The following is a 26902-nucleotide window of genomic DNA, read 5'->3' as shown; positions in this document are numbered from 1 at the left end:
TTGGTCGTCTTTCCTTCCAGGTCTCTGCTGCCAATGACTGGAACGAACTGCAAAAATCTCTGAAGCTAGAGACTCATATCTCCCTCACTAGCGTTAAGCACCAGCTGTCAGAGCAGCTCACAGATCACTGCATCTGTAAACAGCCCATCTACCTCATCCCCATACTGTATTTATTTATTTATCTTGCTCCTTTGCACCCCAGTATCTCAACTTGCACATTCATCTTCTGCACATCTACCATTCCAGTGTTTAATGGCTATATTCTAATTACTTCGCCACCATGGCCTATTTATTGCCTTAACTCCCGTATCTTACCTCATTTGCACTCACTGTACATAGACTTTTTGTTTTCTTTTGTTCTACTGTATTATTGACTGTATGTTTTGTTTATTCCAATGCGTAACTCTGTTGTTGTACTGTGTCGAATTGCTAGGCTTTATCTTGGCCAGGTCGTAGTTGTAAATGAGAACTTGTTCTGAACTAGCTGGTTAAATAAAAGGTGAAATAAACCTCTGATGGGTAAGTAGTAATGACTATAATATAAAGATGTATCCTGGCTTGGTTACCTGTCAGACAGAGAGAAGGAGTGCCACGTCTCCAGTGTGTGTGCAGCTCTCTCCAGAGAATACAACTTGTAAAACAAGAGCATGTTGAGGGCCACCAACACCACCAGACTAGAGAGAGAGAGAGAGAGAGAGAGAGCGAGAAAGAAAAGAGAAGAGAGTTGAGAGAAAGGGATGGTGAGAGAACAAAAAAAAGCAGAGAAAGAAAGAGAGGGGTAAATGTATTGACATAAGTATGGGCCAAAAACAGAGGGAGCGAGACTAGGTTATGAATAAAAGGGGACAACATTCAGGAATGAGAACTCCAGAAGGAATGGGAAAAGTGGTTGTACAACTCAAACTGTATACACACACACGTTTTTGGACAACAAATCAATCATACTACATCAAATGACAGAGCAGACTTCACAACACTGAACATGTCATTCGACAAGACATTGACAATTATTATACAGTACCTGACACAGATCCTATGCACATGAAGCGATAGAGAAAGAGAGAGAGAAAGAGAGAGAGAAAGAGAGGCAGCGGGAGGCTGTTAGTAAGCAGAGGAGATATTCATTTCATTGAACCCCCCCTCCCAAACACTTTGACGACATGGATTACAGAAAAAGACAAAATGAGCATTCAGACATTTGTACACTAGTGGAACTCACATACTGTGGTGGTTACGGTAATGCTACAGGCATGAGAGGCCCCGAAAACACTTTCACAATCACTCACAAACGGACCAATCCCAACTTGAGTTAAGTGTAGGTTATGTATTGAGTTCAAATGGGAGAATTGTGTGAAATGTGTGTACCGTAATTTCTGCACTATTAAGCGCACCTGAATATAAACCACACCCACTGAATTATTTAAAAATGATGTATTTTGTACATAAATAAGCCGCACGTCTATAAGCCGCAGGTGCCTACCGGTACATTGAAACAAATGAACTTTACACAGCCTTTAAACGAAACACGGCTGGTAACAAAAATGTAAAAAATAGCAGTAAACAGTAGCCTACCAAGAAAGTCATTGGTCACTATCTTCCTCCTCCTGTGCACTGAAGTCATCTCCTTCGGTGTCGGAGTTGAATAGCCTCAGAATTGCTTCATCCGATGTTGGATCGCTGCCCTCTTCAACACGCAGCAGTCCAGCCTTTCGAAACCCGTTGATGATAGTGGATTTTTTGACAATGCTCCACGCTGTCAGCAGCTCTATTTCCTTTTCCAACAGCCAGATCGATCGCCTTCAACTTGAAAGCTGCATCATATGCATTTCTCCGTGTCTTTGCCATGATGAGGGTGACAAAATGACTACCGTAATCAGAATGATGGGAAGTTTGAGCGCGCTCGATTTACGTCACATTATGTGACGGGGCTCAGTTTTTTGGCGGCATGAATCTTGTGAAAGCGGGAAAAATCCATAAATTAGCTGCGTCATTTGAACCGCGAGGTTCAAAGCGTGGGAAAAAAGTAGCGGCTTATAGTCCGGAAATTACGGTACCTCAAGTATGGATTAATCCTAAAGCTCTCTGATAAGCTCATAAACTGGACAAGATCAGGCAATTGATCATTCCCTTGGTTTACTACTACTAAGGGACAGGGGAAACGATCAACAATCAGGGTTTCTTTTCACGCACGCCGAGAGGTCGGTACTCACATGAAGCTGACTATGAGCAGTATGGTAGAGATGCTGCTGCCTCCGCCACGCCACCGCTCTCCGTGCTTGTACTGACCACCTGGTCAAAAGGAAAACAAGTGACTTATTGCCAGAAGAGCCTGGATGCAGTTCCAAATCACACCACCAGATGTGTATAATGCAAAGCAGAGCACCACTGGCATCTGACATTTAGTTGTATGAACTATCATAAACCTGGAGACATAAGTTTGATTGACAAGAGGTGAACATTGAACTCTCTTCTTGACAATCTTTTATATGGGTCTTATTTATTAGGCATCAAACGGAATAATATTTACTGAAAAAGGGAGGGACTACGTTTCAGTGTGCCCTAATCAATATGACCTGACACCACCACGACCATGTTGACTCACCCGCCTCTCTCCGCTCCTCTCCCATCCCTCGGTCCCCACGCTCTCCACCTCCCGCACCCCCTCCCTCTCTCTCCCGGTCCCCCGGGCGCCGGGAGCAGGTGCGTTTGCGTCGCCGCAGGGCCGGGGGTGTCTTGGCAGAGTCTGCCCTCACCACATCCCCCGAGGTCACCACTGACACCTCAGACTGGAGCAGGGTCTCCAGCTTACACACCTCACTCTCTGATAAGGAGGGAGAGACAGAGAAAGGAGGAGGGAGCGAGAGAGAGAGAGGGGGGGGGGTAGACAGAGAGAGAGAGAGACAGAGAGAGACAGAGAGGGACAGAGAGAGACAGAGAGGGACAGAGAAGGACAGAGAGGGGGAGGGAGGGACAGAGAGAGAAAGGGGGGGACAGAGAGAGAGGGGGAGACAGAGAGAGAGGGGGAGACAGAGAGAGAGGGGGAGACAGAGAGAGAGGGGGAGACAGAGAGAGAGGGGGAGACAGAGAGAGAGGGGGAGACAGAGAGAGAGGGGGAGACAGAGACAGAGGGGGAGACAGAGACAGAGGGGGAGACAGAGACAGAGGGGGAGACAGAGACAGAGGGGGAGACAGAGACAGAGGGGGAGACAGAGACAGAGGGGGAGACAGAGACAGAGGGGGAGACAGAGACAGAGGGGGAGACAGAGACAGAGGGGGAGACAGAGACAGAGGGGGAGACAGAGACAGAGGGGGAGACAGAGACAGAGGGGGAGAGACAGACAGAGACAGACAGAGAGGGAGCGGGAGCGACAGGGAGAGAGGGAGCGGGAGCGACAGGGAGAGAGGGAGCGGGAGCGACAGGGAGAGAGGGAGCGGGAGCGACAGGGAGAGGGAGCGACAGAGAGAGAGGGAGCGGGAGCGACAGAGAGAGAGGGGGAGGGAGCGACAGAGGGAGGGAGAGACAGAGAGGGAGGGAGAGACAGAGAGGGAGGGAGAGACAGAGAGGGAGGGAGAGACAGAGAGGGAGGGAGAGACAGAGAGGGAGGGAGAGACAGAGAGGGAGGGAGAGACAGAGAGGGAGGGAGAGACAGAGAGGGAGGGAGAGACAGAGAGGGAGGGATAGAGAGAGGGAGGGAGAGAGAGAGAGGGAGGGAGAGAGAGAGAGAGGGAGGGAGAGACATAACCAGAAAGAGAGGTGGTAAGCAATAAGAACACAGACACGGCTTTATCCTGAGTAGGAGAACAAGACCACAATGTAAGTCAGTCTCACCCATGTGTCTGTAGTACTCCTCGATGCCGCTCCAGGTGTTCTTCTCGATGAGCGCCTTCACCAGGCTCCACGGCTGCTTCTTGTAGCAGATATCTGACGACACCCTGCAGACACACAGGCAGTCCATCACTCTGTAACCAGTAACCCATCCCTGCAGCGCTCTGTATCACTAGACATAATGCACTAAGAAGCTAGAAACGTATCATAATGAATACCGATCTGCCGCTGAACTGATGGCGCCAACAGACATAAGTACAAGCGTTTCCCTACACCCGCAATAACATCTGCTAAATATGTGTATGTGAGCAATACATCACCCTTAGAACAGTTTAAAAAGAACCCTTTATCCATATGGGGTGTATTTTATGTGAAGTAAGAACATAAACTCTCCGTTTCTAAGGCAGTGAGTTCACCTGATACACACAACATTTAGCAGGTGAGCACTCAAAAAGTCGATTCAAACAACCAAAACGTTCAAATCCCCCCCCTCCCCGATATTTGATCTGCTCAGGCAACTCATACACAAACTACTAGTCAAAAGCTGGTGGAAGTAGGTATACCGGAGTCTGCTCTTGTTCTTGTTGATGGAGGTGAGGCAGTAGCGGTGCACGGTGTAGAAGTAGTCCTGGTAGGGGATGCCCGAGGTAATCACCTCCGAGTCCACCACGTAACACTCGCCCGGGGCACTGTTCTTATACAGCGTCTGGAGGAACGAGGGAAAGGTGTTAGCGTGAGCGAATGACCTAGGAGGTGTGTCCCAATCCTCAGACGGCAAGTCAAGTCTTTTGGGCGAACCGGATATTCAAACCAGAACATGGAGGACAATGGAGGCTGGTGTCACTTTAAAAACCGGAGGACAGGTTCATTGTAATGGCTGGAATGAAATGAATAGAACGGCATCAAACACATCAAATCCATATGTTTGACCCGGTTCCATTCATTTCAAACGAGCCTGTCGTCTGATTTAACATGACACCAGCCTCCACTCATGTCGACCAAATGTTGTTAAAACTACGAAATCCAACGTGCTGACTGACTGACCTGCGTCTCCACTACGGGGGCGGTCTTGGGGCCCAGGGGGTTGTTGATGGCGATGGTGTAACTCAGGATCCGGTTGGTGTTCCCACTGCTGCCGTCCTGCTGCCACTCACGAACTGACAGGTCTGGCGGAGGGACAGAGAGAGAGAGGGAGGACGAGGAAAATAACGAGGGAGGGAGTGTGTGTGTGAGAGAGAGAGACGTTAAGTGAGAGAAATAGAAAGTAGGACTGAGAGAGGACAGAATGAGAGGAAGGCAGAGGGAGAAAAGTGAGAGGGACACAGCACTGCTTCGCAGAGGGAAACGCACTAATTAAAGCCACACAGTGTCCTCAAAGTTGGCAGGGGCACAAACCAGGGAGGCCACCAACCAACCAACTCCACGCCTCTACGGCAGAGCATCTAATAAATGACAACTTTAGGGGACTGTGCTAAGAACAAGGAATACGCAGAGCCCTGTACTGCTTCTCTCAAAACAGACAATAGCATATGAGGTGTTGAAGAGGAGAGAGAGAGAGAGATGGAGGAAGGTTAACACAGCGTAAACACAGTGGACTGCTCATTAGAGCTACAATACACTGGCCTATGTCTGAGAAGAGAGAAAGGAATGGGGGGGCTGACTGTATCCCAAATGGAACTCTATTATTCACGTAGGGAATAAGCCAGGGTGCCAATATTTGGGACAGCTCCTGTCTAAGCACTAGGAGGACAATAAGAATCATTCCATCCCCAAACATGACAACAGCCATACTGTGTGGCGCAGCAGAGACGTCCTGCAGACGAGCACCAGCACATCAGGAGACGTTGGAGTGGAAGGGGTGGCAACGAGCGTCTCGCGCACTAACACTCCTAGGCCGCGTCCCAAACGGCACCCTATTCCCTACCTATTTCACTACGTTGGACCAGGGCCCTGGTCCAATGTAGCGCAGTAGATAGGGAATAGGATGCCCATCTTGGACGCAGCCCTAAAGCTTACTGTACAAGCCCTGGCGGAGTAGACTTTAGGAAGGGCCGATCTGAGTGTGTGCGCGCACTTGCGCTGTACGGACCTGTGAAGTGGCGCTGGGAGAAGAGATGCTGGATGAAGTGTGTGTCTGCGGAGAAGAGCAGGTCGTGCAGCTTGTCCACGCTCATGCGCACCACCATGTTGATGTGCAGCCGGCCCGCCAGGTCCGCACAGAACGACTCCACCTCGTCTGGATGGGGACAGAGTTACACACCAGTCACAACTACAGTAACGCACCCGTTAGCAGAGATACCACAGTTGAGATCGTCTATCATCAGAATTTCTATGATATTTAAAAACAATTTGTTTGTATATATCCCCCAGGATTTGTCGCAACTGAATAGCCAAAGGGGGCTGGCTTTTCCACAGTGTCAGATAAAATGGCCCTTTTCACGTAGATTAAATAAAATATAAAAACGTCAGCGATAATGGAGGGATAATGTGCTTTTTGTTGATGGGACACAGTTTAACACTGTTCTGTTTGAGCAGAAGAGAAGTGTAAGAGTCCTCACTTTAGGTTGCTAGTAAAGTAACACTAGTACAGTTTAGACTTCTGGAACATGAACGTTGCACTTTAAAATCGGTCAAATCACAGTCACTAAAACATCCTTCTTTTCAGAAAAGTGAATGCAGACGTCTCAAGTTTCTCTGGAGTTTTTCCTTTAATGCAGCAAGTCACAGTCTGTTCTCAGGAGAGTCAATGACTAATGTAATGTAGGTCCTACTAGACTACTAGTATGGGATCAATAGGAAGGGTGTGTATGCAGCAGTTTCAACTGGCTCTCTTCTGCATCTGCACGGATCGGAGAGGAAAGGAGAGCTGAAAGCAGCAGGGTGGAAATAGCTTTCACCTGTCCCGTTGTTTCAGATTAGTGGGAATGAAGGAAAGGAGATGAGGAGAGAAAACCACCTTACGGTTTGCTAGAATTTGACCTCTGTAAAAACTGTCTACAATCCCATCTTTCCCTCTCAAATCTCCCATGTCTGCATCAGAAGAAAATGTATTTTCTATGTTTGCCGAAATGTAAAATGTTTTCCCATGAAACTCTGCTCCAGTGGGCTCCAGGAACTCACCCTCTTCCTGTGTGTCTGAGGAGTTGCTGGGGTCGGTGGGCAGCTCGTCGTCGTTGGTGAGCTGGTCCAATGAGGAGAGGTTTCCCAGGCTGGTGGCAGACAGGGGCACCATATGATTGGCCGACTCCAACAAGCTGTCCCCGCCCTCCTCCACATACTAGGAAATGGCATGTGAGGGGAGAGAAAGGGGTAGTTAGTTACCACCCGCCGTGAGGTCATTAAGGCAGAAACACACACACACACACACACGACTGATGAGCCTTAGCGGACAGATATGACCTCAAAGCCTCTACTCTGCCCGGGTCAGACAACAACACTGGCTCTTTTAGGCATAGCATGGGATGCGTCCCAAATAACACCCTATTCCCTATATAGTGCACGACCTTTGACCAGGGTCATGGTACCCTATTCCCTGTAGTACACTATAAAGGGAAGAGGGTGCCATTTGGAACACACACATTAGCATTACATCCGAGACGGATGGCCGTTTAGAGCCAACAAGCGACTCTTTGATCTACTGGGGTATGACTGGGGTATATTTATCCTATCAAGATAAACAATGGAACAGTCATAATTATAAACCATCTCTATAGCCAGTTCAAAGTTAAACCCCCCCCTAACTAACGATGCCCTTAGCTTAGGGTGAAACGTATCAAAACGCTGTCTAATGAATATGACCCTGTAGTTCCCTGGCATGAAATCAAACAAAACTCACGAAAGAGGCAGCAGCCGAGGCGGGGGCGGACAAGGAGGCGGTGTGTGTGGAGTGTGTGGTGGAGGGCAGGGAGATCTGGGAGCTGGGCGGGCTGGGGTCCGGGGGGTCCAGGGAGGTTCTGCCGGGGATGTCTATGGGCAGACAGGTGGATGAGGAGGGGGGAGATGAGCCCAGACCACCACTGGCTAGGAGGGGGCCACTGGGGAACAAGGCTGCCATGGAGGGGGGCGAGCTACCCAGAGAAGCTATGGCCCCCAAGGAGCTGAGGTCCAACAGGTCAGAGACAGAGACTGACTCATCCACTGGCCTGAGATGTGGGGGGTTGGAAGGAGAGGTTGAATGATAGAGACAGAAAGAGAGAGACAGAGAGAGATGAAGGGGACAGAAAAAGGTCAGTATGGGATGGGGGATTAGAGAGAATGAAGGAAGACATAGGAGGAAAAACAGCATGATTAAAAATTCACAATCACAGTAGTGGCTTTTAATTGAAGGGATCGATAATCCAGGAGTTGAAGTTCATCAAAGTTAATGGACGACAGTTCTAATTTAATGGACAATGCCAAACTAAATGGCACGCGCGCACGTCAACAGAATCTCTCTCATACACACACACACACACACACACAGAGCGAACATGTACACTCACAGTAGACCGTTAATGTGCTCGCCGGTGGGGGAGACATAGTCATCGTCTTCACTGGTGAGGCCCAGCTCAGTGCCGTAACACTGATGGACGATGTGCCACAGCTCCTTTGGGGACAGAGGCTGAGAGGAAACAGACATTAACCTTCTCAATGTCTCACTAACTTCTTGGAATTTCCTCTTGTAGGACATTAAAACGTCAATCAGTAATTCAATCAATCAGTAACCGATAGTTTTGTTCAATGTTAGATGCATTTTGGGTCCTGTTACATTTTGTTATGTTATATTTCATCACTGAATATTATCCAATAAACAGTTTTCAGCTGCGCTAACATAATTGCAAAAGGGTTTTCTAATGATTTATTAGCCTTTTAAAATTATAAACCTGGATTAGCTAACACAATGTGCCATTGGAACACTGATAATGGGCCTCTACGCCTATGTAGATATTCCATTAAAATAAAAATCAGCCGTTTCCAGCTACAATAGTCATTTACAACATTAACAATGTCTACACTGTATTTCTGATCAATTTGTTGTTATTTTAATGGACAAAAAACACGCTTTTCTTTCAAAAACAAGGACATTTCTAAGTGACCCCAAACTTTTGAACAGTAGTGTATTCCCAATTAATTTCAAACTGTCAGGAGTGTGAGAGCTGGAGTTGGGAGGAGGGAGAGGAGGTGGGTACCTTGTCCATCAGTGCGTTCTGCCACAGTCTGAAAATCATCATGTAGCTGCGATCCCTAGCCCCGAAAGACGTGAAGAAGTGCTGGATGAAACGACAGAGAGAGAGCAAGCACAGAGGAAAACAAATTGAGTGAATGATGGAATGACAGCTAGTGGTCATTGCTATTGATTCGGCTTTGGCTTGTCAAAAACCATGACAGAAATAGCCTATTTTGCCATGATAAAAGATATTTGTCAAGCATTGGGAGCATCTAAGCCAGTGGTTCTCAACTGGTTTTGCCTGGGGACCCAAATTTGACAGTGACAATTGAGACGCGACCCAATATTATGGACTGTTGATGATTCCATTTTGTAATGTTGTATTGCAGCTTCCTTCTTGGGTAGGCTTCACTTACTAAATAGAGACTGTCTCAATTGTGGTAGTAAAGAAAGTCATTACACAGCCATATTAACTGATAAAACATGTACCAATTGAAGAGAATAAGACATTTGAATTAAGCGACCAGTTCAGAAAGTTGGGTGTAATAAATTATCACTCAGAACATGACATCATAACCAGTCTAATAATGTTAAACGAACAGTAACACATACCAGTGTTTACGATAGAAAAAACTAATCATTAGGAATTCTTAATCAATTACAAAATGTCAATAGTTTCACAACCTTGACATTTTATTTTAAAGGTGTACATTTTTAACTAGATCCAATAAAAGGTAATATGAATGTCAGAATGAATTAACATAGGTTCATGAGTTATTGTTCACTGTGTGTGTCCTATCAGTGGGAAAGCTGGTGGTGTTTAGTTTGATACGTTTATGTATTATTGAAATCTGGGGTGATGGTTGACCGGGCAACTCGGAGGTCATGCTGGCTGGTTTGTTTCTGGCCAGTTTGTTTCTGCTTTGAGTTTGTTTTCAGCACTGCCATCGCAGAGAAGCCACTTTCACACAGATAGGTAGTGCTGAACGGCAGCATGATTCTGATTGCATGACAGGCGAGAGCAGGATATTCTCCCACTACGCTGCACCAGAACTGTGGCAGTGTCATTTCCGGGAAGCGCATGCTCAGTCCGTGATCAAATGACAGCTCCACCAGCTGATCCTCTTCGTTGCTTGGCAACGTGATGCCTCCCATCTCCACTCGAAAGGGGTCCCATCCCGTATCCTGTCGTCTTGTCTCCTGTTCTCCTCCGGGAAGTAGTCGCAAAAATGTCCCTGCAGCTTGACAAGATGCTGTTTAACGTTTTTTCAGTGTGTCACCGTGCGCTTTGCTGATCAGATTATGAATCCCTAAATCAGCATTAGGAAACATGTCAATACTCCCGTTCAAAACATGATTTGCCCAACCGGTAAGCTTCATCTTGAAGGCATCCATTACATCCCTCTGTACAAATCGATTGTGCCCCCTCCATTGCATTGACACATTGAGAGAATTCAGATGATCACAAATATCCACCAGGTAGGCAACCTGTGCGAGTCATTCCTCACAATCAAAATGTTCGGCCAGAGGTGACTTCTTTTCCGAAGGAAACGCAGCAATCTCCGCTCTGAGCTCATAAAAGCGACCCAACACTTTACTCCTGGAAAGCCAGCAGACCTCTGCACGATAAAGCAACTGCTGGTACTCGCTCCTCATATCCCCACAGAAGGCCTGGAAACACCTGCTGGTACTCGCTCCTCATATCCCTACAGAAGGCCTGGAAACACCTGCTGGTACTCGCTCCTCATATCCCCACAGAAGGCCTGGAAACACCTGCTGGTACTCACTCCTCATATCCCTACAGAAGGCCTGGAAACACCTGCTGGTACTCGCTCCTCATATCCCTACAGAAGGCCTGGAAACACCTGCTGGTACTCGCTCCTCATATCCCCACAGAAGGCCTGGAAACACCTGCTGGTACTCACTCCTCATATCCCTACAGAAGGCCTGGAAACACCTGCTGGTACTCGCTCCTCATATCCCCACAGAAGGCCTGGAAACACCTGCTGGTACTCGCTCCTCATATCCCCACAGAAGGCCTGGAAACACCTGCTTTTCGTGGAACTCTTTTTGATATAGTTGACACACTTGATCACATCCTGAAGAGTGGCGTGGAGCTCAGGCACCATGTCCTTCGCTGCCAATGCCTCCCTGTGTAGGAAGCAGTGGTTCCACGTCGCACTTTGTGCTCTCTCCAGGATCCGCTTTACTGCCCTGGAGTGCTTTCCCGTCATGGCAGCTGTCTCATTGTGTTAAAGACAGGCTTTGCAGTGTTGGTGGTGGGAAAATCAGCACTTATTATCCCAGACGTGTCTGACATAGACCATTAGAATCGCATGGTGAGCTACATCTGTAGATTCATCAAGCTGCTGTGCGTAATGGCCATTTGCACTGATGTGCGCTGATGTCTGGCACGTTATGTCCTCAGACATGTCCTGGATTCTCCTCATGGTGTCATTGGATAGGGGTGTGGTTTTAAGTTTGTTGGCGGCTGACTTTCCCAAGATTTCAGTTCACATATCAATCGCAGCTGGGAGTATGAGATCCTCTGCGCTTGTGTGGGATTTTTGCACTTAGCAATGCGCTGGGCCACAAGGTATGATGCGAAGTGCCTTTTCTTCAATGAATCTTGTGAGGCCTCCAGATATTGACATTTTACTCTTTTTAAGTCAGCTGTCTTATCTTTGTGTCTTGGATGCTTGGTGTCCAGATCCCTTTTCATTTGAGGGGTTTCATGCTGTCATTAGCTAACAGCTCATTGCATAGGACGCACTGCGTCCACACTCGCTGTCTTATATGTAAAACCATATTTGACAAAGTCGGGGTCGTATTTTCTCCTCTCAACAGGGACCGGATTGTCTGCCTTACTGTTGACATTGGAAGCAGCAGTAGATAAAGAGGGAGCTGCACGTTTTAAAAACTTAAATGACAGTTAACTATCCACATGTGCAACGCCTGCAGAACACAACTGCGTAGTTAGCTGTCAAACAAGCTAGCTGTCAGAAGATCTGATTGGACGTGTCACATTTAAAATAAAATGGTGTTGCGGAATTACATTTATATTGGATTAGTGTGTCGAGAAATCTCTCATTTCATTGGATCAGTGTGTGTGTTTGGGGCAAGAACGTTATTGTATTGGTCAGTGAGTGAGTGCAGCGTGAAAACCCGAACGTAGCTAGCCATTTCACCACTGCAATCGCACGGCACGTGTAAATTCAGCAACAGTAAGCGCTGCAGCGGTATCCTTTCAAAGTAAACTTCCCACGACGTCGCCCCCCCAGTTGACAATCACTGATATAAACAATATATATACACACATACTGTCTACTAGAGGTCGACAGATTAATCGGAATGGCCGATTTAATTAAACCCGATTTAAAGTTTTCATAACAATCGGAAATCTGTATTTTTGGACACCGATTTGGCTGATCTTTTGTTTTTTAACACCTTTATTTAACTAGGCAAGTCAGTTAAGAACACATTCTTATTTTCAATGAGGGCCTAGGAATAGTTCAGGGGCAGAACGACAGATTTTTACCTTGTCAGCTCTGGGATTCAATCTTGCAACCTTACAGTTAACTAGTCCAACGCTCAAACCACCTGCCTCTCATTGCACTCCACGAGAAGCCTGCCTGTTACGCGAATGCAGTAAGCCAAGGTAAGTTGCTAGCTAGCATTAAGCTTATCTTATAAAAAACAATCATAATCACTAGTTAACTACACATGGTTGATGATATTACTAGTTTATCTAGCGTGTCCTGCGTTGCATATAATCGATGCGGTGCGCATTTGTGAAAAAGGACTGTCGTTGCTCCAACGTGTACCTAACCATAAACACCAATGCCTTTCTTAAAATCAATACACAGAAGTATGTATTTTTAAACCTGCATATTTAGCTAAAAGAAATCCAGGTTAGCAGGCAATATTAATCAGGTGAAATTGTGTCACTTCTCTTGCGTTCTTTGCACGCAGTGTCAGGGTATATGCGAAAATAATAAACATTTTCTTTTCGAAATTATAGTTTCCGGATTCTACCATATTAATGACCAAAGGCTCGTATTTCTGTGTGTTATTATGTTATAATTAAGTCTATGATTTGATATTTGATCGAGCAGTCTGACTGAGCGGTGGTAGGCAGCAGCAGGCTCGTAAGCATTCATTCAAACTGCACTTTCGTGCGTTTTGCCAGCAGCTCTTCGCTGTGCTTCAAGCATTGAGCTGTTTATGACTTTAAGCCTATCAACTCCCGAGATTAGACTGGTGTAACCGATGTGAAATGGCTAGCTAGTTAGCAGGGTGCGCGCTAATAGCGTTTCAAACGTCACTCGCTCTGAGACTTGGAGTGGTTGTTCCCCTTGCTCTGCATGGGTAACGCTGCTTCGAGGGTGGCTGTTGTCGATGTGTTCCTGGTTCGAGCACAGGGAGGAGCGAGGAGAGGGACGAAAGCTATACTGTTACACTGGCAATACTTAAGTGCCTATAAGAACATCCAATAGTCAAAGGTATATGGAATACATATGGTATAGAGAGAAATAGTCCTATAAATAACTACAACCTAAAACCTCTTACCTTGGAAAATTAAAGTCTCATGTTAAAAGGAACTACCAGCTTTCATATGTTCTGAGCAAGGAACTGAAACGTTAGCTTTCTTACATGGCACATATTGCACTTTTACTTTCTTCTCCAACACATTGTTTTTGCATTATTTAAACCAAATTGAACATGCTTCATTATTTATTTGAGGCTAAATTGATTTTTATTGATGTATTATATTACGTTAAAATAAGTGTTCATTCAGTAATTGTTGTATTTGTCATTATTACATATAGTTTTAAAAAAATTGGCCGTTTAATTGGTATTGGCTTTTTTTGGTCCTCCAATAATCGGTATCGGTATTGAAAAATCATAATCGGTCGACCTCTACTGTCTACAACTATCTATAATAAAAGTTATTTTCCTTTACATGTCATTGATACACCTCTTACCTACTGTTCTTCCACTACTCTGAACCGCCATAGTAGGCTGTGTGACTGAATATCGAGCCCCTTGGCTCACCTTGTCGTGGTCAGTGCTGATCTGAATGGCGTTGGGGATGACCTTGGCAGTCTTCTCCTTGGTCAGGGTGGTCACATCTTTCAGCAGGATTGTGATCTGAACAGAACAGGAGGGTTAGTGTTTGTGTGTGTGTATGTGGGGGGGTTTGTTCTATCCTCATGGGGACCTAAAATTCCCCAAAGGATAGTAAAACTTGGAAAATTCCACATCCCCATGAAGATGAAGGCTATTTAAAGCTCAGATGTTAGGTTTAGGGTTGCAATTAGGGTAAGGAGTTAAATTTAGGGTTTGGGTTTAGAAAAATAGGATTTTTATTGGGACTCAAATTTAGCTCCCGACGAAGATAGAAGAACAAAAAGTGTGTGTGCGCGTGTCTATAACTTACAGTGGTTTCCCAGCGGAAGATATTGCTATAGAAGCAGAGCCAGTTCTCTGACAGATAGAGTCTCCCCTGGAGTAGGATGTCTTTCTGCAGCGCACATGAGTAGTCTGGGGAGGAGAGGAAGAGGAGGTTGGAGGAGAGACATCAGGCTGACAAAGCAACAGTGTCGGCCCTTCACTTCCACAGTGTCAGCACAGAGATGCAATTTCGCACACAAAGTACGTGTGTGTGTGTGTGTACGTGTGTGCCACTCACCCACTATGAGGCGTTCCGTGTCTGGCAGCTTCTTGAAGAGTTTACGGAAATCCTCATTGCGCTGTTTATAAGTGGGACTGAGAACCTGAGAGAGAAAGATTACTTTGTTGCTGTTCTATGCTTTATCAAATATAATCTTGCAGAACCCGTCGTGTCTATGAATATTGTATATACAGTGGGGAGAACAAGTATTTGATACACTGCCGATTTTGCAGGTTTTCCTACTTACAAAGCATGTAGAGGTCTGTAATTTTTATCATAGGTACACTTCAACTGTGAGAGACGGAATCTAAAAAAAAAATTAAAAATCCAGAAAATCACATAGTATGATTTTTAAGTAATTAATTTGCATTTTATTGCAGGACATAAGTATTTGATCACCTACCAACCAGTAAGAATTCCAGCTCTCACAGACCTGTTAGTTTTTCTTTAAGAATCCCTCCTGTTCTCCACTCATTACCTGTATTAACTGCACCTGTTTGAACTCGTTACCTGTATAAAAGACACCTGTCCACACACTCAAACAGACTCCAACCTCTCCACAATGGCCAAGACCAGTGAGCTGTGTAAGGACATCGGGGTTAAAATTGTAGACCTGCACAAGGCTGGGATGGGCTACAGGACAATAGGCAAGCAGCTTGGTGAGAAGGCAACAACTGTTGGCGCAATTGTTGGAAAATGGAAGAAGTTCAAGATGACGGTCAATCACCCTTGGTCTGGGGCTCCATGCAAGATCTCACCTCGTGGGGCATCAATGATCATGAGGAAGGTGAGGGATCAGCCCAGAACTACACAGCAGGACCTGGTCAATGACCTGAAGAGAGCTGGGACCACAGTCTCAAAGAAAACCTTTAGTAGCACACTACGCCATCATGGATTAAAATCCTGCAGCACACGCAAGGTCCCCCTGCTCAAGCCAGCGCATGTCCAGGCCCGTCTGAAGTTTGCCAATGATCATCTGGATGATCCAGAGGAGGAATGGGAGAAGGTCATGTGTTCTGATGAGACAAAAATATAGCTTTTTGGTCTAAACTCCACTCGCCGTGTTTGGAGGAAGAAGAAGGATGAGTACAACCCCAAGAACACCATCCCAACCGTGAAGCATGGAGGTGGAAACATCATTCTTTGGGGATGCTTTTCTGCAAAGGGGACAGGACGACTGCACCATATTGAGGGGAGGATGGATGGGGCCATGTATCGCGATATCTTGGCCAACAACCTCCTTCCCTCAGTAAGAGCATTGAAGATGGGTCTTGGCCTGGTCTTCCAGCATGACAACGACCTGAAACACACAGCCAGGGCAACTAAGGAGCGGCTCCGTAAGAAGCATCTCAAGGTCCTGGAGTGGCCTAGCCAGTCTCCAGACCTGAACCCAATAGAAAATCTTTGGAGGGAGCTGAAAGTCCGTATTGCCCAGCGACAGCCCCGAAACCTGAAGGATCTGGAGGTCTGTATGGAGGAGTGGGCCAAAATCCCTGCTGCAGTGTGTGCAAACCTGGTCAAGAACTACAGGAAATGTATGATCTCTGTAATTGCAAACAAATGTTTCTGTACCAAATATTAAGTTATTATTTTCTGATGTATCAAATACTTATGTCATGCAATAAAATGCAAATTAATTACTTAATCATACAATGTGATTTTATGGAATTTTGCTTTAGATTCTGTCTCTCACAGTTGAAGTGTACCTATAATAAAAAATTACAGACCACTACATGCTTTGTAAGTAGGAAAACCTGCAAAATCGGCAGTGTATCCCCACTGTACATTGTTACTGTCCAAATACTTTTGGAACTCAATGTGTTGTTTTGGCTCTGTACTCTAGCACTTACAATGACTGAGGTTAAAACGTAGACTGTCAGCTTTAATTTGAGGGTATCTTCATCCATATCGGGTGAACCAAAAACATTTTTTTGAAAATAGTCCCCCCCCCTTATTTTAGGGAACCAAAAGTATTTGGACAAATTCACTAATAGGTGTATTAAAGTAGTCAAAAGTGCAGTATTGGTTCCCATATTCCTAGCACGCAATAACTACATCAAGCTTGTGACTCACAACAAGACTGCTGACAATCTGCACTTTAACCTCCTAGTCAGTCATTGTATCATTTCAAAATTATATGAGCCAAAACACCAAAAAATGTGTCACTGTCCAAATACCTTTGGACCCCACTGTACATCTGCCATGTGAGATTACATCAGATGCTATGTCCCTGAGGTAAAACTGACAGACTGAGAAGGTAAATGAGAAGAACACTAAGGTGAATGAACAGTTAAATCAGCTAAAGTTCAAAGCTTAGTGAAATGGTTAAACGAGGGGGTGGCAATTTAACAGAAACCGTTTTCGGCATCGATTGGTGCCATTTCACTGTAAAGTGCTATTTCATACTGTACTGTGCACTCCAACTAGGAAACACTGTAGCTACCGTCAGCAGAATAAAGTGCACTGGAGTGTGAGCCCTTAATGAACAGTTCCTTAAAGTGTATACTTACATTGTACCAGCTCTGCATTTTCTGCAAGGGAAAGAAAGAACAGCACACAATCAGTGATGAACAACATCCAAAAGGCACCTCCATCCCTAAAACAGTAAATGTAGAGTCTTATCTATTTTGACATTCATGTAGTTGGGGAATAGGTTAAAATGGGACACTGTGGAAAAACTAGCCATTAGGCCTGTACGACGTTCCTTGATGTTCTGGTCATTCATCAAGCTTGCTGTGTGTGTTTCTATCATCTCTGACTGTTATGTGTGTAAAAAGGTCTAATGCAGCTGTTTTTATCTTAATATTAAATAATTTCTGTGTAAAGATTAAGTACATTACTGTGATTAAAAACAATCAAAATGGTCAAAAATAAACAAAATAGCTTCTTAGCAAAAAGCTATTCCTTAAGCAAGATTTTTGCTAAGACTGTCTGGGAGTGGGGAGGGAAAAACTGAAAACTAGCTGTTATTGTTAGGTTTAGAACTCCATCCCACCAAATAAGGTTGAAATGCCAGATGGTATTTTCAAACAGCTCCTACACTAAAATGACATTATCACCATTTTCTAAATGTCACAATATTTTTCCAAAACTTGTGTTTTTGACTGCACTGGGCCTTTAACGTTTGGCTTGTAGCCCATGATTCATGCATTGACAATCTGCCCACAGTCAATCTATTCCAAATCCATTTAACACTGGCCGTGTCCAAAATCTGGCTCGTCTACTACTTAAGGCGTCCGTCCGCCTGCTTCCCAGCCGAAACAGTTCGCAAGAGTTCCTGCATATATTATGACAACATTCTGTGACATTTTTTGTTCATTTTGGAATTCGTGAGTTATTTTTCGGGGGACTTCGTCTGATCGGGCACACAACATTTTTTCTGAAGGCAAGGCGAAATTCGGATCCAAAGTCTACGCCCCTTCGCCGGTGATTGGTCAACAGTTGGGATTCTTCAGTAAAGTCAGTCATTTAATGACATTTGGTGCACATTTTTTCATTAAGAAATACTGCACCAAACATTTTAGTTAGACGTCAAAGTGTGCGACAGATCTCCTCTGCAAAGAGTAAAAATTAATGACAGATTTCTTGAGTTATTTGAGATTAATTCAGACTACTTTGAGGAAGTTTATACTGGCTATGGTGTGTCAAAATGGACAAACAGTACTATTGCAGCCTTTTCTAGTTTTTCCAGCAAGCACCCTCGTTTGGTTTGACGAGTTCCGCTAGGCGCCAGCCGAACTGAAGCATGCTGACGCCATTACTTAAACTGTGTACTAATCGTACCACATACTATATAGAACGTACTGATTTGTGAAAACAAAATGCAGTAAACAACAAATATCAGCATACTAGGCATCCTACAGAGAATGTATAATCTAATGGCAATTGCTTTTACTCCCTTCATTCATTCAATTTTGATACAGCGCGTCCCATCAGCTGATTATCAGCTGTTGTCACACACACGTGGGTCTCGAAAGACTATTCTCTTCCACGCGTGTTCAGCGAATTCTATTTGATTAAATGTCGAAATGAGTATGACATCCTGACATTTAAAGCACCACATTTCACATACTATTAAAAAAATTACTTTTTTCACCTACCCAAAATGGCTACTACTTACAACACAAGTATGGGTATTCTCACACGACCAATGAATGACTACTGACTGCCTGGCTGTGTCCCTGTGTTGTCATGTGTGTCCTTATCTCTACATTAAGCAGGGCTGTGTTCAGCAGGGCACATCGTTGTGGAACGTTCAGATAGAAATATAGTATAGAAATACACAAATGCCTCTGACATGTAGACAAAGGTATCACGTCATGACATTTCTATCTGCAACACGCCACCTCCTTTTCCTACTGAATATGGCCCCGGTATATTGTTGACATAACAAAATGAGAGAGTGGCATGAGACAGGGCACCCTTACCTTGGCATTGCGGCTGAAATGGCGCGAGGCGATTGGGTAAGCGGAGGCGGAGGAGGAGAGCAGGGGGCTGTCCGAACCCCTCCTTTCCCCGCTGCGCTCCCCCGGGCCACCCTCTGCGTCGCTGGTCCTGCTTCCACCCCCACCACTAACCCCCAGCACCCGGCGGCGCAGAGAGGGGGAGCTGCCAGGGGTGCTGCGCGGAGAGTTACTGGCAGTACTGAAGAGACAGAAGAAGAGAGATTAGTGGTAGGCTAAGGGAAAGAGTACAGACATTCATATTCATGTCATCCTCAAGATTTCACAGTGGCCAAAGATGTAAGTAGTTAAGGCCATCTGGCCATGCTGGAAAGGATGGAAGTACTGTGCTTTTGTATTTAGCTAAAAACACACTAAATCAACAACCACTAACTCTAACCTTTCTCCCAACTGATTGGTGGCGATTAGAGCGGTCAGACACTGTCCATTCCTATATACCCTAGATATACTACCTGTGGCAGTGCAGTGGTATGAACCTTGTGGATCCTTCCTCTACCATCAACATAAATGGAAAAAAAGCACTGCTTGGTAATAGTACAGTAGGTCGGGGCTGTTTCTCAACTGATCTTATTTCCAAGGCACTGGAGCAAGAATGAATATGCCTACATGAGAAACGCATTAGGGCAGAAAATATTCAATGGAGATTTTTATTAAGAGCACTTTTATCAAGTTAGCATGGTTGTGTAAGCATACTACACACCTGTTGTCTTCCCTCTAGTGAAAGCAGACATTCTGAACTCAAAGACAAGGTCAAACCTATATTGCTGTCATAATATGTGCATCTCATGTTCAGAGTTCAGGTCATGGCCCCGTAAAAATGGTTATATTGATGCCATCATAAACGTTTCCATGGTTGCAGCCTTGCGCTTCATTTGCAGTTCGGTGAAAACTAACAACCGTCTTCTGTTTTGACTCTCAGAAACATATCGTACTAACGAGCTATTAACACACAAAAACAAACAGTCGCTTTCAACAGACACTGTGGTCTACTTGTGTGAGCTCATTTGATCATTTTGTTCATCTCGAACAATAACTCATACCCCACACACAGACACTGAGTAATCACTCCACTGTATACAGCCACAAGCATTTATACACTACCATCAACCTCTAAATCAAATTGGTCACCCCTTCCTCTCTCTCTCTCTTCCGGCACCTTCTGTTTCTCTTTTCTTTTCTCAGTGTTCCCCTCTTCCCCCCCAGTGTTTTTTCTATCCATACCCTCAGCTCAGTCAGCGTCCCCTTCTCCCTTGCAGCCTCCCTTCCCTTCCCTCAGCCCTGTCCTCCAACTCTTCTCTCATTACTGCCAAAGTGCATTGAAACCACACTGGTCCAATTGCCGGTTGTCATGGTGACCAGGGGGGGTGGGGGGCGACTAGGGGTTAATATCAGCATTATCGCCACGGTGACAACCCCCTTGTGAAGAAGAAACCCAATAGTAGCTGTGATTCTGAATAATGAAATCATAGGAATGAGCCAACACTTGGGGTGATGCCTGCTCAAAAGCACTTTATCTATGTACAGTACAGTTTCCGGAAACTCGGTCCTGGGGCCCACCCTGGGTGCACATTTTGGTTTTTGCCCTAGCACTACACAGCTAATTCAAATAACCACATCATCAAGCGTTGATTATTTGAATCAGCAGTGTAGGGTTGGGGGGGGGGGGGGGGGACTCTGCAGTACAGTACAGGTGGGTGAGGATTCAGTAACGTCATTGCAACTAAACTGTGTGCACGGTCAAAGTACAGTAGGACTGATTATATCCGCATAAAGGCCTACCCACCTACTCTAATAGGCTTGTTGTTGTATTCAGTCTGGGACAGTGTCTCATAGAGATCCTATTAAATTACTAGAGGAGATATGTAATTGAACACAAAGTTCCAGAATGGAAAATGGCAGCCATATTGGTCAGGGAGAATTCCAAACCAGTCTAATTGGAATTAATTGCGGTAGAGGTATAATCCTAATTTTCCTTATGCAGGAAACTAAAAAGGTATGTGATATCAGAAATTATAATATTGTCATATAATTATAGTTTACAAGTTATGCACATTTTTGGTATAAATAGCCTATAAAATATATACAAACAGACCATACATGTAGAAATTTGTGTTTTCCTGGGAAGCTGAGAGTGCTATTATATGATACAATATCAGTAGGCTGACTTGTTACATTTACAACTTGTCTAAATCCTATCATCAACTGATTTCAGATCGTGTATGGCTGTGGATTGATTGCATTGTGTGAATGGAATGTTACAATATTGGCAGTTGACTTGACAAATGAACGGAATCATTCCTCTAAAAAAAGCTGACTGGCTGGCTAGCTAACATACAGTGCAGATCAACTCTTCAAATTCCTTATTTTAAATAATATCTTATCACAGAAATGGCAAGCCATGGTTGACTTAACTCCCTGACCAAAATGGTTTAAGTTTATCCTAGTATTCTAATTATATGGGGTGTGACCCTTCAAAATGTCACTGGTGTGACCAAACCGGACAGTATCGTGCTCGTGTCAATCTGTCAGTGAGTTTACAAACTAAATCACACATCATGCAATGTAGAGATGCAAACGACTGTCAAATATTGCATATATTTTGTTTTGATCCGTTTTTAGAAAATGACTTTCATCCAAGCACAGCCTACTTACTGTACGCTAGCACCATTCATAGCGCCTGTCAGACAACAGAATGTAAACGACATGGTTAGAATGTAACTCCGTGAAATCGCACTGTCTAGGGAAGTATGAGTTATACAATCACAATAACAGATGCTGTCAGAAATTAGCCAAATTAGGTCGCGGATTTCAGACTGCTATAGACGCACAAGTACAGCAGACCCGGGTGCCCGAAATGGCCATTCGAATCAAACGACGTTCATTTCCTTTCTACCAGCCCATCATTCAATAGGCAATCACTGACCCTCCCAGTTTCCAAACCACATGGAGACGAGTGTAGCCTATACCGTTATGAAATGCATTTCATAAAGGACAAACAGGCGAAATATTTCCATTTGGAGGGCAGACAACTCCATTACGTAAATAATCATTTTGCCACTTACTCCAACATGTCATGAGGTGTTTTAAATTTGGACGTGATGTCCACACGCTGCTTCATAGTATCTGTATCACTAGGGCACCGGTCCTGTGTGCACTGCGCCGAGCCAGCCGACGCTACACTGTCCATCCCGATGTCTGTTTTGTCGGATATAAAAACGCACAGGGGTCCCCGAATAGAAACGAGCACTTCATGTGCGACCTGTTTCACTTCCCCATCACCGACATCCTTCCCTCGCATCCAGGCAGGTAGCGCGACCTCAACCAGTCTCCTATTCCGTGTCTGGGCAAACTAGCGTTGACAAGCTGCGCCCATAAGTAATCCGTACTGAACACACAGAGGCAGCAGAGAGAGGGGGAGGTGGAGGCACAAGAGAGGCCATGCACGGATGTACAGTAGCAGTGCACTCTTAGAAAAAAAATAATAACTAGGTGCCATCTAGAACCTAAAAGGGTTCTTCAGAGAACCCTTTTAGGTATAACTCTTTTGGTTCCATGTAGAACCCTTCCCACAGAGGATTCTATATGGAACCCAAAAGAGTTTTACCTGGACAGCTAAAGAACCCTTTTTTTCCCTAAGAGTGTAGAGTTGAACTGGGAGATTCAAATAAAATAGGTTTTTAGAGGACTTATTTATTATTGTTATTTTAAAATCAATAAAGACAGTACTGTGAAAGGTTATGAAAGAGTAAATGCAGACATGAATTAGGGCCAGTTGTAGACAGATTAATTATAGGCCTAACATGGTGTAATATAATATCACAGCCGTTTGCTAACATGGTTTATCACACTGACTGTAATTATCCCGCACTAAACAGTGCTGCCCGCAGTGTCCACCTGACCGAAGCCCACCCAGTCGTTCAACCCACAATCGCTCTGTCCATCTCTGGATTAGAGACCCACTGAGTAGGATACATCATAATCCATGCTGTGCAGATCCCCCCTTCTCTTGCTCGCTCCCTCCCTCTCTCTTAATCTGCTTTTCTGAGGTACAGGAGTGCCTACTGTAATCTCTTCCATTCATAGGGCAGGCGGGGATGAAGAAGGGAGCAAGAGAAAGAACATGTTTAGACAGAGAGAGAAAAGGGGGCAAAGAAGAATCTGGTCCCTAGCACATTCAACAGAAAGTCACTTATTACCAAAGAGCAGTGGTTGCACAACGTCAGTGGGGAGAGATCAATGTTCTTTGAGCTAATTAGTTGAGTGGTGTTTTAGGCCTGTGCTCAGCACATTTTCAGGTGAGGCCCCGTTCCAAACTATCTAGCAGAATAAATGTCTGAGGCAGCCTTCTGCTGAGTGGGAGACCTGAACCAAAACTCAATTAGTCAAAGTTAATCCAAACATAAATATGATGAACTGGGGGCGACGCCTCAAACATAGGCTACAGAGAGACAATGGTTTGGCCTGTAGACAATTGATCTGCAGTTGTTTTTGTGTGTCAGTGGATTATCAAATGGGATTATGTGTCCAGCAGAGAGGTGAATTGGAGGGGGGGGGGGGGGGGGGGGGCAACGCCAATTACTCAATTAGATATCCGTCTGCCAAGCAGGTCAGGCCTACACAGACAGGGAGGACATGTATCAGCTAGTAGTTTTCCCTTCACCTCAGTTAACTTAACCCCAGTCTGCAAGTAATGTTTGACGACTTGTTCACAAAAAACAGCCCAAGGGTAAAGAACATATGCCTAACCTACTTTTTAAATGTGATGCTTTTAGTTGCTATCAAGTGTGCATTCAACAGTGGTGGAGCTGGAGAAAATATGAACCCCTCCCCCACGCACCATATTACTGTCATCCATCCTCTGTTACCTAACAGATTATGGAGGAATGTTACAAGTCATGTTTGTCTTACATTAACACTTTGTTAAACCGCCAAAGGAAGTGCAATCTTTAAGATGTTTACTGATTTCATGACTGGTGTTGAGACCTGATAGCCTAACACAGAACTGTTGGCTATTTACAAGGCCATTTACTAGCCTTATATTGGAGGATGTTGCCGCGCCGTCGCTCAGACTATCGCCACAATTCTGCTACTGCTTAGACAGTTGTGCAGTCAGTGTTGCGCAAGGGACTGAGGTTTGATCACCACGGAAAAGTGCTTTTAAACCAGAGGAATCCAACTTGGTCTCTGATAGATAAAACACACAACACAGCTGTCCCCAACCAACAAAGTGTTGGAGTCAGCCAAAAGGAGCCTATAGACTATGTAGCCTCTCTGAGGTTTAAGGTAGAGGTAATATCACATTAGGATAATATTAGCCTTAGTCTACTAACTACCAAGTCTCTACAATAGAATGACTGGGAGATGTGGCTACACAGCATCTTGTAGGAACTTGCCTCGCATAACATATCTCGCATTTCTCCACGTCAGACTGTTTCGCACACGAGTTGTTGGCCTCTGATTCAAATCAACTGCCGCCCCCACTAAACACCCCAGAATACTTGACTGTATTAAAACTCATTATTTGCATTAGAATCCTTCCATGTTCTTCCAATGCAAATCGTTATTCAGATCCCCATGGAAATCAGCCTTCTGTTGAGACCACCACAGCTGACACGCAGAAGTCATTAGCCTAACCATAACTAAAACGCCTTCATTGGCCTTAATCATCCGTTCCCGTCAGGGTGTGGCTGTCAAATGGTCAATGATTCTCATCTACACTGTGGGTTTATTTCATGCAACAGGACAAAAACAATGGTAACCAAAGACATGAAATGAACTGGCTAGTGTTTTAATGATATAAGAATACTGTGCCTCATTGTATTAATGCGTCCAGGCTAAATGGGAATGAGTCCAAATAGTCTCAGGCCTAATAATTTCACGTGTCCTCTCAAACATCAGAGACGACCGGCTAGTGTTACAAAACACCGGAATGAAACAGAAAATGCCTGGATTTCACAACAACTTGATCAATGAAGTGTTGATGACAAGATGACTATCATTCATAGCCATGGCCTTTTCTGTTTTATATAGGAATACCACCAGCACTCCCATTTCTCATTGTATTACCTGCCTGATGCTCTGACTGCATCTAGAAAAGGATTCACTCAAAACCTAATGTATTGTCAAACAGTGGCATATCATTTGACAATGGCAACATTCAGATAACAACAGGAGTAGGAGATGTGCATAGATCAGTATGAGGTGTGTACTGTAGATAAACAAAGCCCTTGCTTTTAGATGATGCATGTAGCCTAAACAAACAACACTCGTGTGTTTGCAGTGAACGGGTGTTGTTCATACTAACAATAGGGGTGCACTGTTTTCATTTAGGCCTGCACACTTGCATTTTATTTTTTCCTATAGTGCACTGTAACATTTTGGGTTTCAGTCTTACGAACTCCCAACTGTAAGTCCTTCATTTTTAAAACTAGAATCCTTAGTTGCTACATACATTTTTAAAACTTAATTTCTGAATGAATGATTCAATGATCAATTAAATCCTTGATTAAGCATTGAATTAATTATATATAGCCATTGATTATTGACGATAACAATTGAATGAGCTTAGTTCATCTGGCGTACCACATTTTTTATACTGTAAACAATGTAAAAGCAAAAACTATTATTTCGACAGCATTGATGGTCAGTCCTTATATCCATAGCTCGGTCTATGAATTTGAAAGTGGTTACATTTATCCAGGCTCATCCCTTAGCTTTTTACCAAAATAGAGGCGGGGTGCCCGCTTGGTTATCGTTTCAACTAATTAATATAGATTTAACCACCTTACATAGAAAATACAGGCAGTATCATTAAGGAGCTGTAAAATAATGTCAGAGGTCTATCTAAGTAATGTGTTTCATTAAACAAAACAAAAACTGGGTCAATAAAACTGGTTGGTAAATGAACAGGACAAGGGCACAGCTGTTCATTTGGAGCGGAGAGAGGAACACCCTCTGCCTGCCTGGATGGCCCTTTAACAGGCCCACCAAGGACACTGCTGGCAATGCACCACCCCCTCCCATTGGACGGAGGTGACATCATCAGACGAAGCATGGGCTCCTATTGGCTGGCAGTGATGTCATGCATTCTAAGCAGGATGAGCAGTGCACACAAACCCACCTCCCTGCTCCTTGTGACTGACCAAGTAGAGGTCTCTTTCTCTCTCGCTCGCTCTCAGCTACAACAGATAGACCTCTCGTTTTCCCAAACATTTCATTTAGCCTACTCTCTTTTCAGCCTCATGCCTTTGTCTTCATATGCTTATTTCTCTCCCTCTCTCAAAATGTTACAATTTCTCTTGAATAGAATTTAAGATGCAGGCTTACTTCTATTATGGCGAGGTAGCACCTTTAATATTGTGACATGGGCTAATGGTTTTGTTCTCTGAAATACTATAAGAGCATGATGAACATGTTCCTCTGCCTGCCTGACCAAATCAAACTGTGATATAACCCAGCTTGGAGTTCACCAGGACTTTAACAGCATAATCTGCCCTCTGTGGTTTTAGTGCTTAACCAATAAGCCCGGTCTGCTGTGCCTTTTCCAAATAGTTGGCTTGTGGTGTGCCATTACAGAAAACTCCACTCCAGTCGCTGTCAAACAGTGACATCTTTTATCTGTGACAACATAGTCTCCTCATCTAATGTAATATCAGTGAAGTATGTAGCATGTGAATGATCATTTAGCCTAATGCTTAGACATAAAATGCACTAAGTGCCTTAAGTTACAGTTTCCTGATTCAGTACATGACAAGGCCATGAACCAAAGTCCTGCAGCTAGCAGATAACTGAGC

At 44.6% G+C, this 26902-nt stretch overlaps 1 protein-coding gene across 4 annotated transcripts in view; it reads right to left on the bottom strand.

Annotated features, from left to right (window-relative positions):
• LOC110503999 (protein Aster-A) overlaps positions 1-26902 on the bottom strand; it is a 34592-nt gene that overhangs the window by 3937 nt on the left and 3753 nt on the right. For 3 of the 4 annotated variants that reach the window (XM_090229193.1, XM_090229194.1, XM_036973605.2), the window contains exons 2-17: positions 19074-19290; positions 17157-17177; positions 14665-14749; positions 14413-14516; positions 14028-14123; positions 8995-9075; positions 8308-8426; positions 7662-7968; positions 6947-7103; positions 5916-6062; positions 4871-4992; positions 4390-4532; positions 3830-3933; positions 2603-2821; positions 2211-2289; positions 567-674 (exon numbers count right to left, since the gene is read on the bottom strand). In XM_090229193.1, the coding sequence (XP_090085319.1) occupies positions 567-674; positions 2211-2289; positions 2603-2821; positions 3830-3933; positions 4390-4532; positions 4871-4992; positions 5916-6062; positions 6947-7103; positions 7662-7968; positions 8308-8426; positions 8995-9075; positions 14028-14123; positions 14413-14516; positions 14665-14749; positions 17157-17177; positions 19074-19290 (2109 nt within the window). Of the gene's footprint in view, positions 1-566; positions 675-2210; positions 2290-2602; positions 2822-3829; positions 3934-4389; positions 4533-4870; positions 4993-5915; positions 6063-6946; positions 7104-7661; positions 7969-8307; positions 8427-8994; positions 9076-14027; positions 14124-14412; positions 14517-14664; positions 14750-17156; positions 17178-19073; positions 19291-22171; positions 22530-26902 lie in introns of those variants that run through there. The other variant, XM_090229192.1, reaches the window with a different exon arrangement.

This window comes from Oncorhynchus mykiss, chromosome 3 (genome assembly GCF_057628025.1).
Source record: "Oncorhynchus mykiss isolate SJ-2025 chromosome 3, ASM5762802v1, whole genome shotgun sequence".
Lineage (NCBI taxonomy): Eukaryota > Metazoa > Chordata > Actinopteri > Salmoniformes > Salmonidae > Oncorhynchus > Oncorhynchus mykiss.
This window is presented reverse-complemented; position numbering and strand designations above follow the sequence as displayed.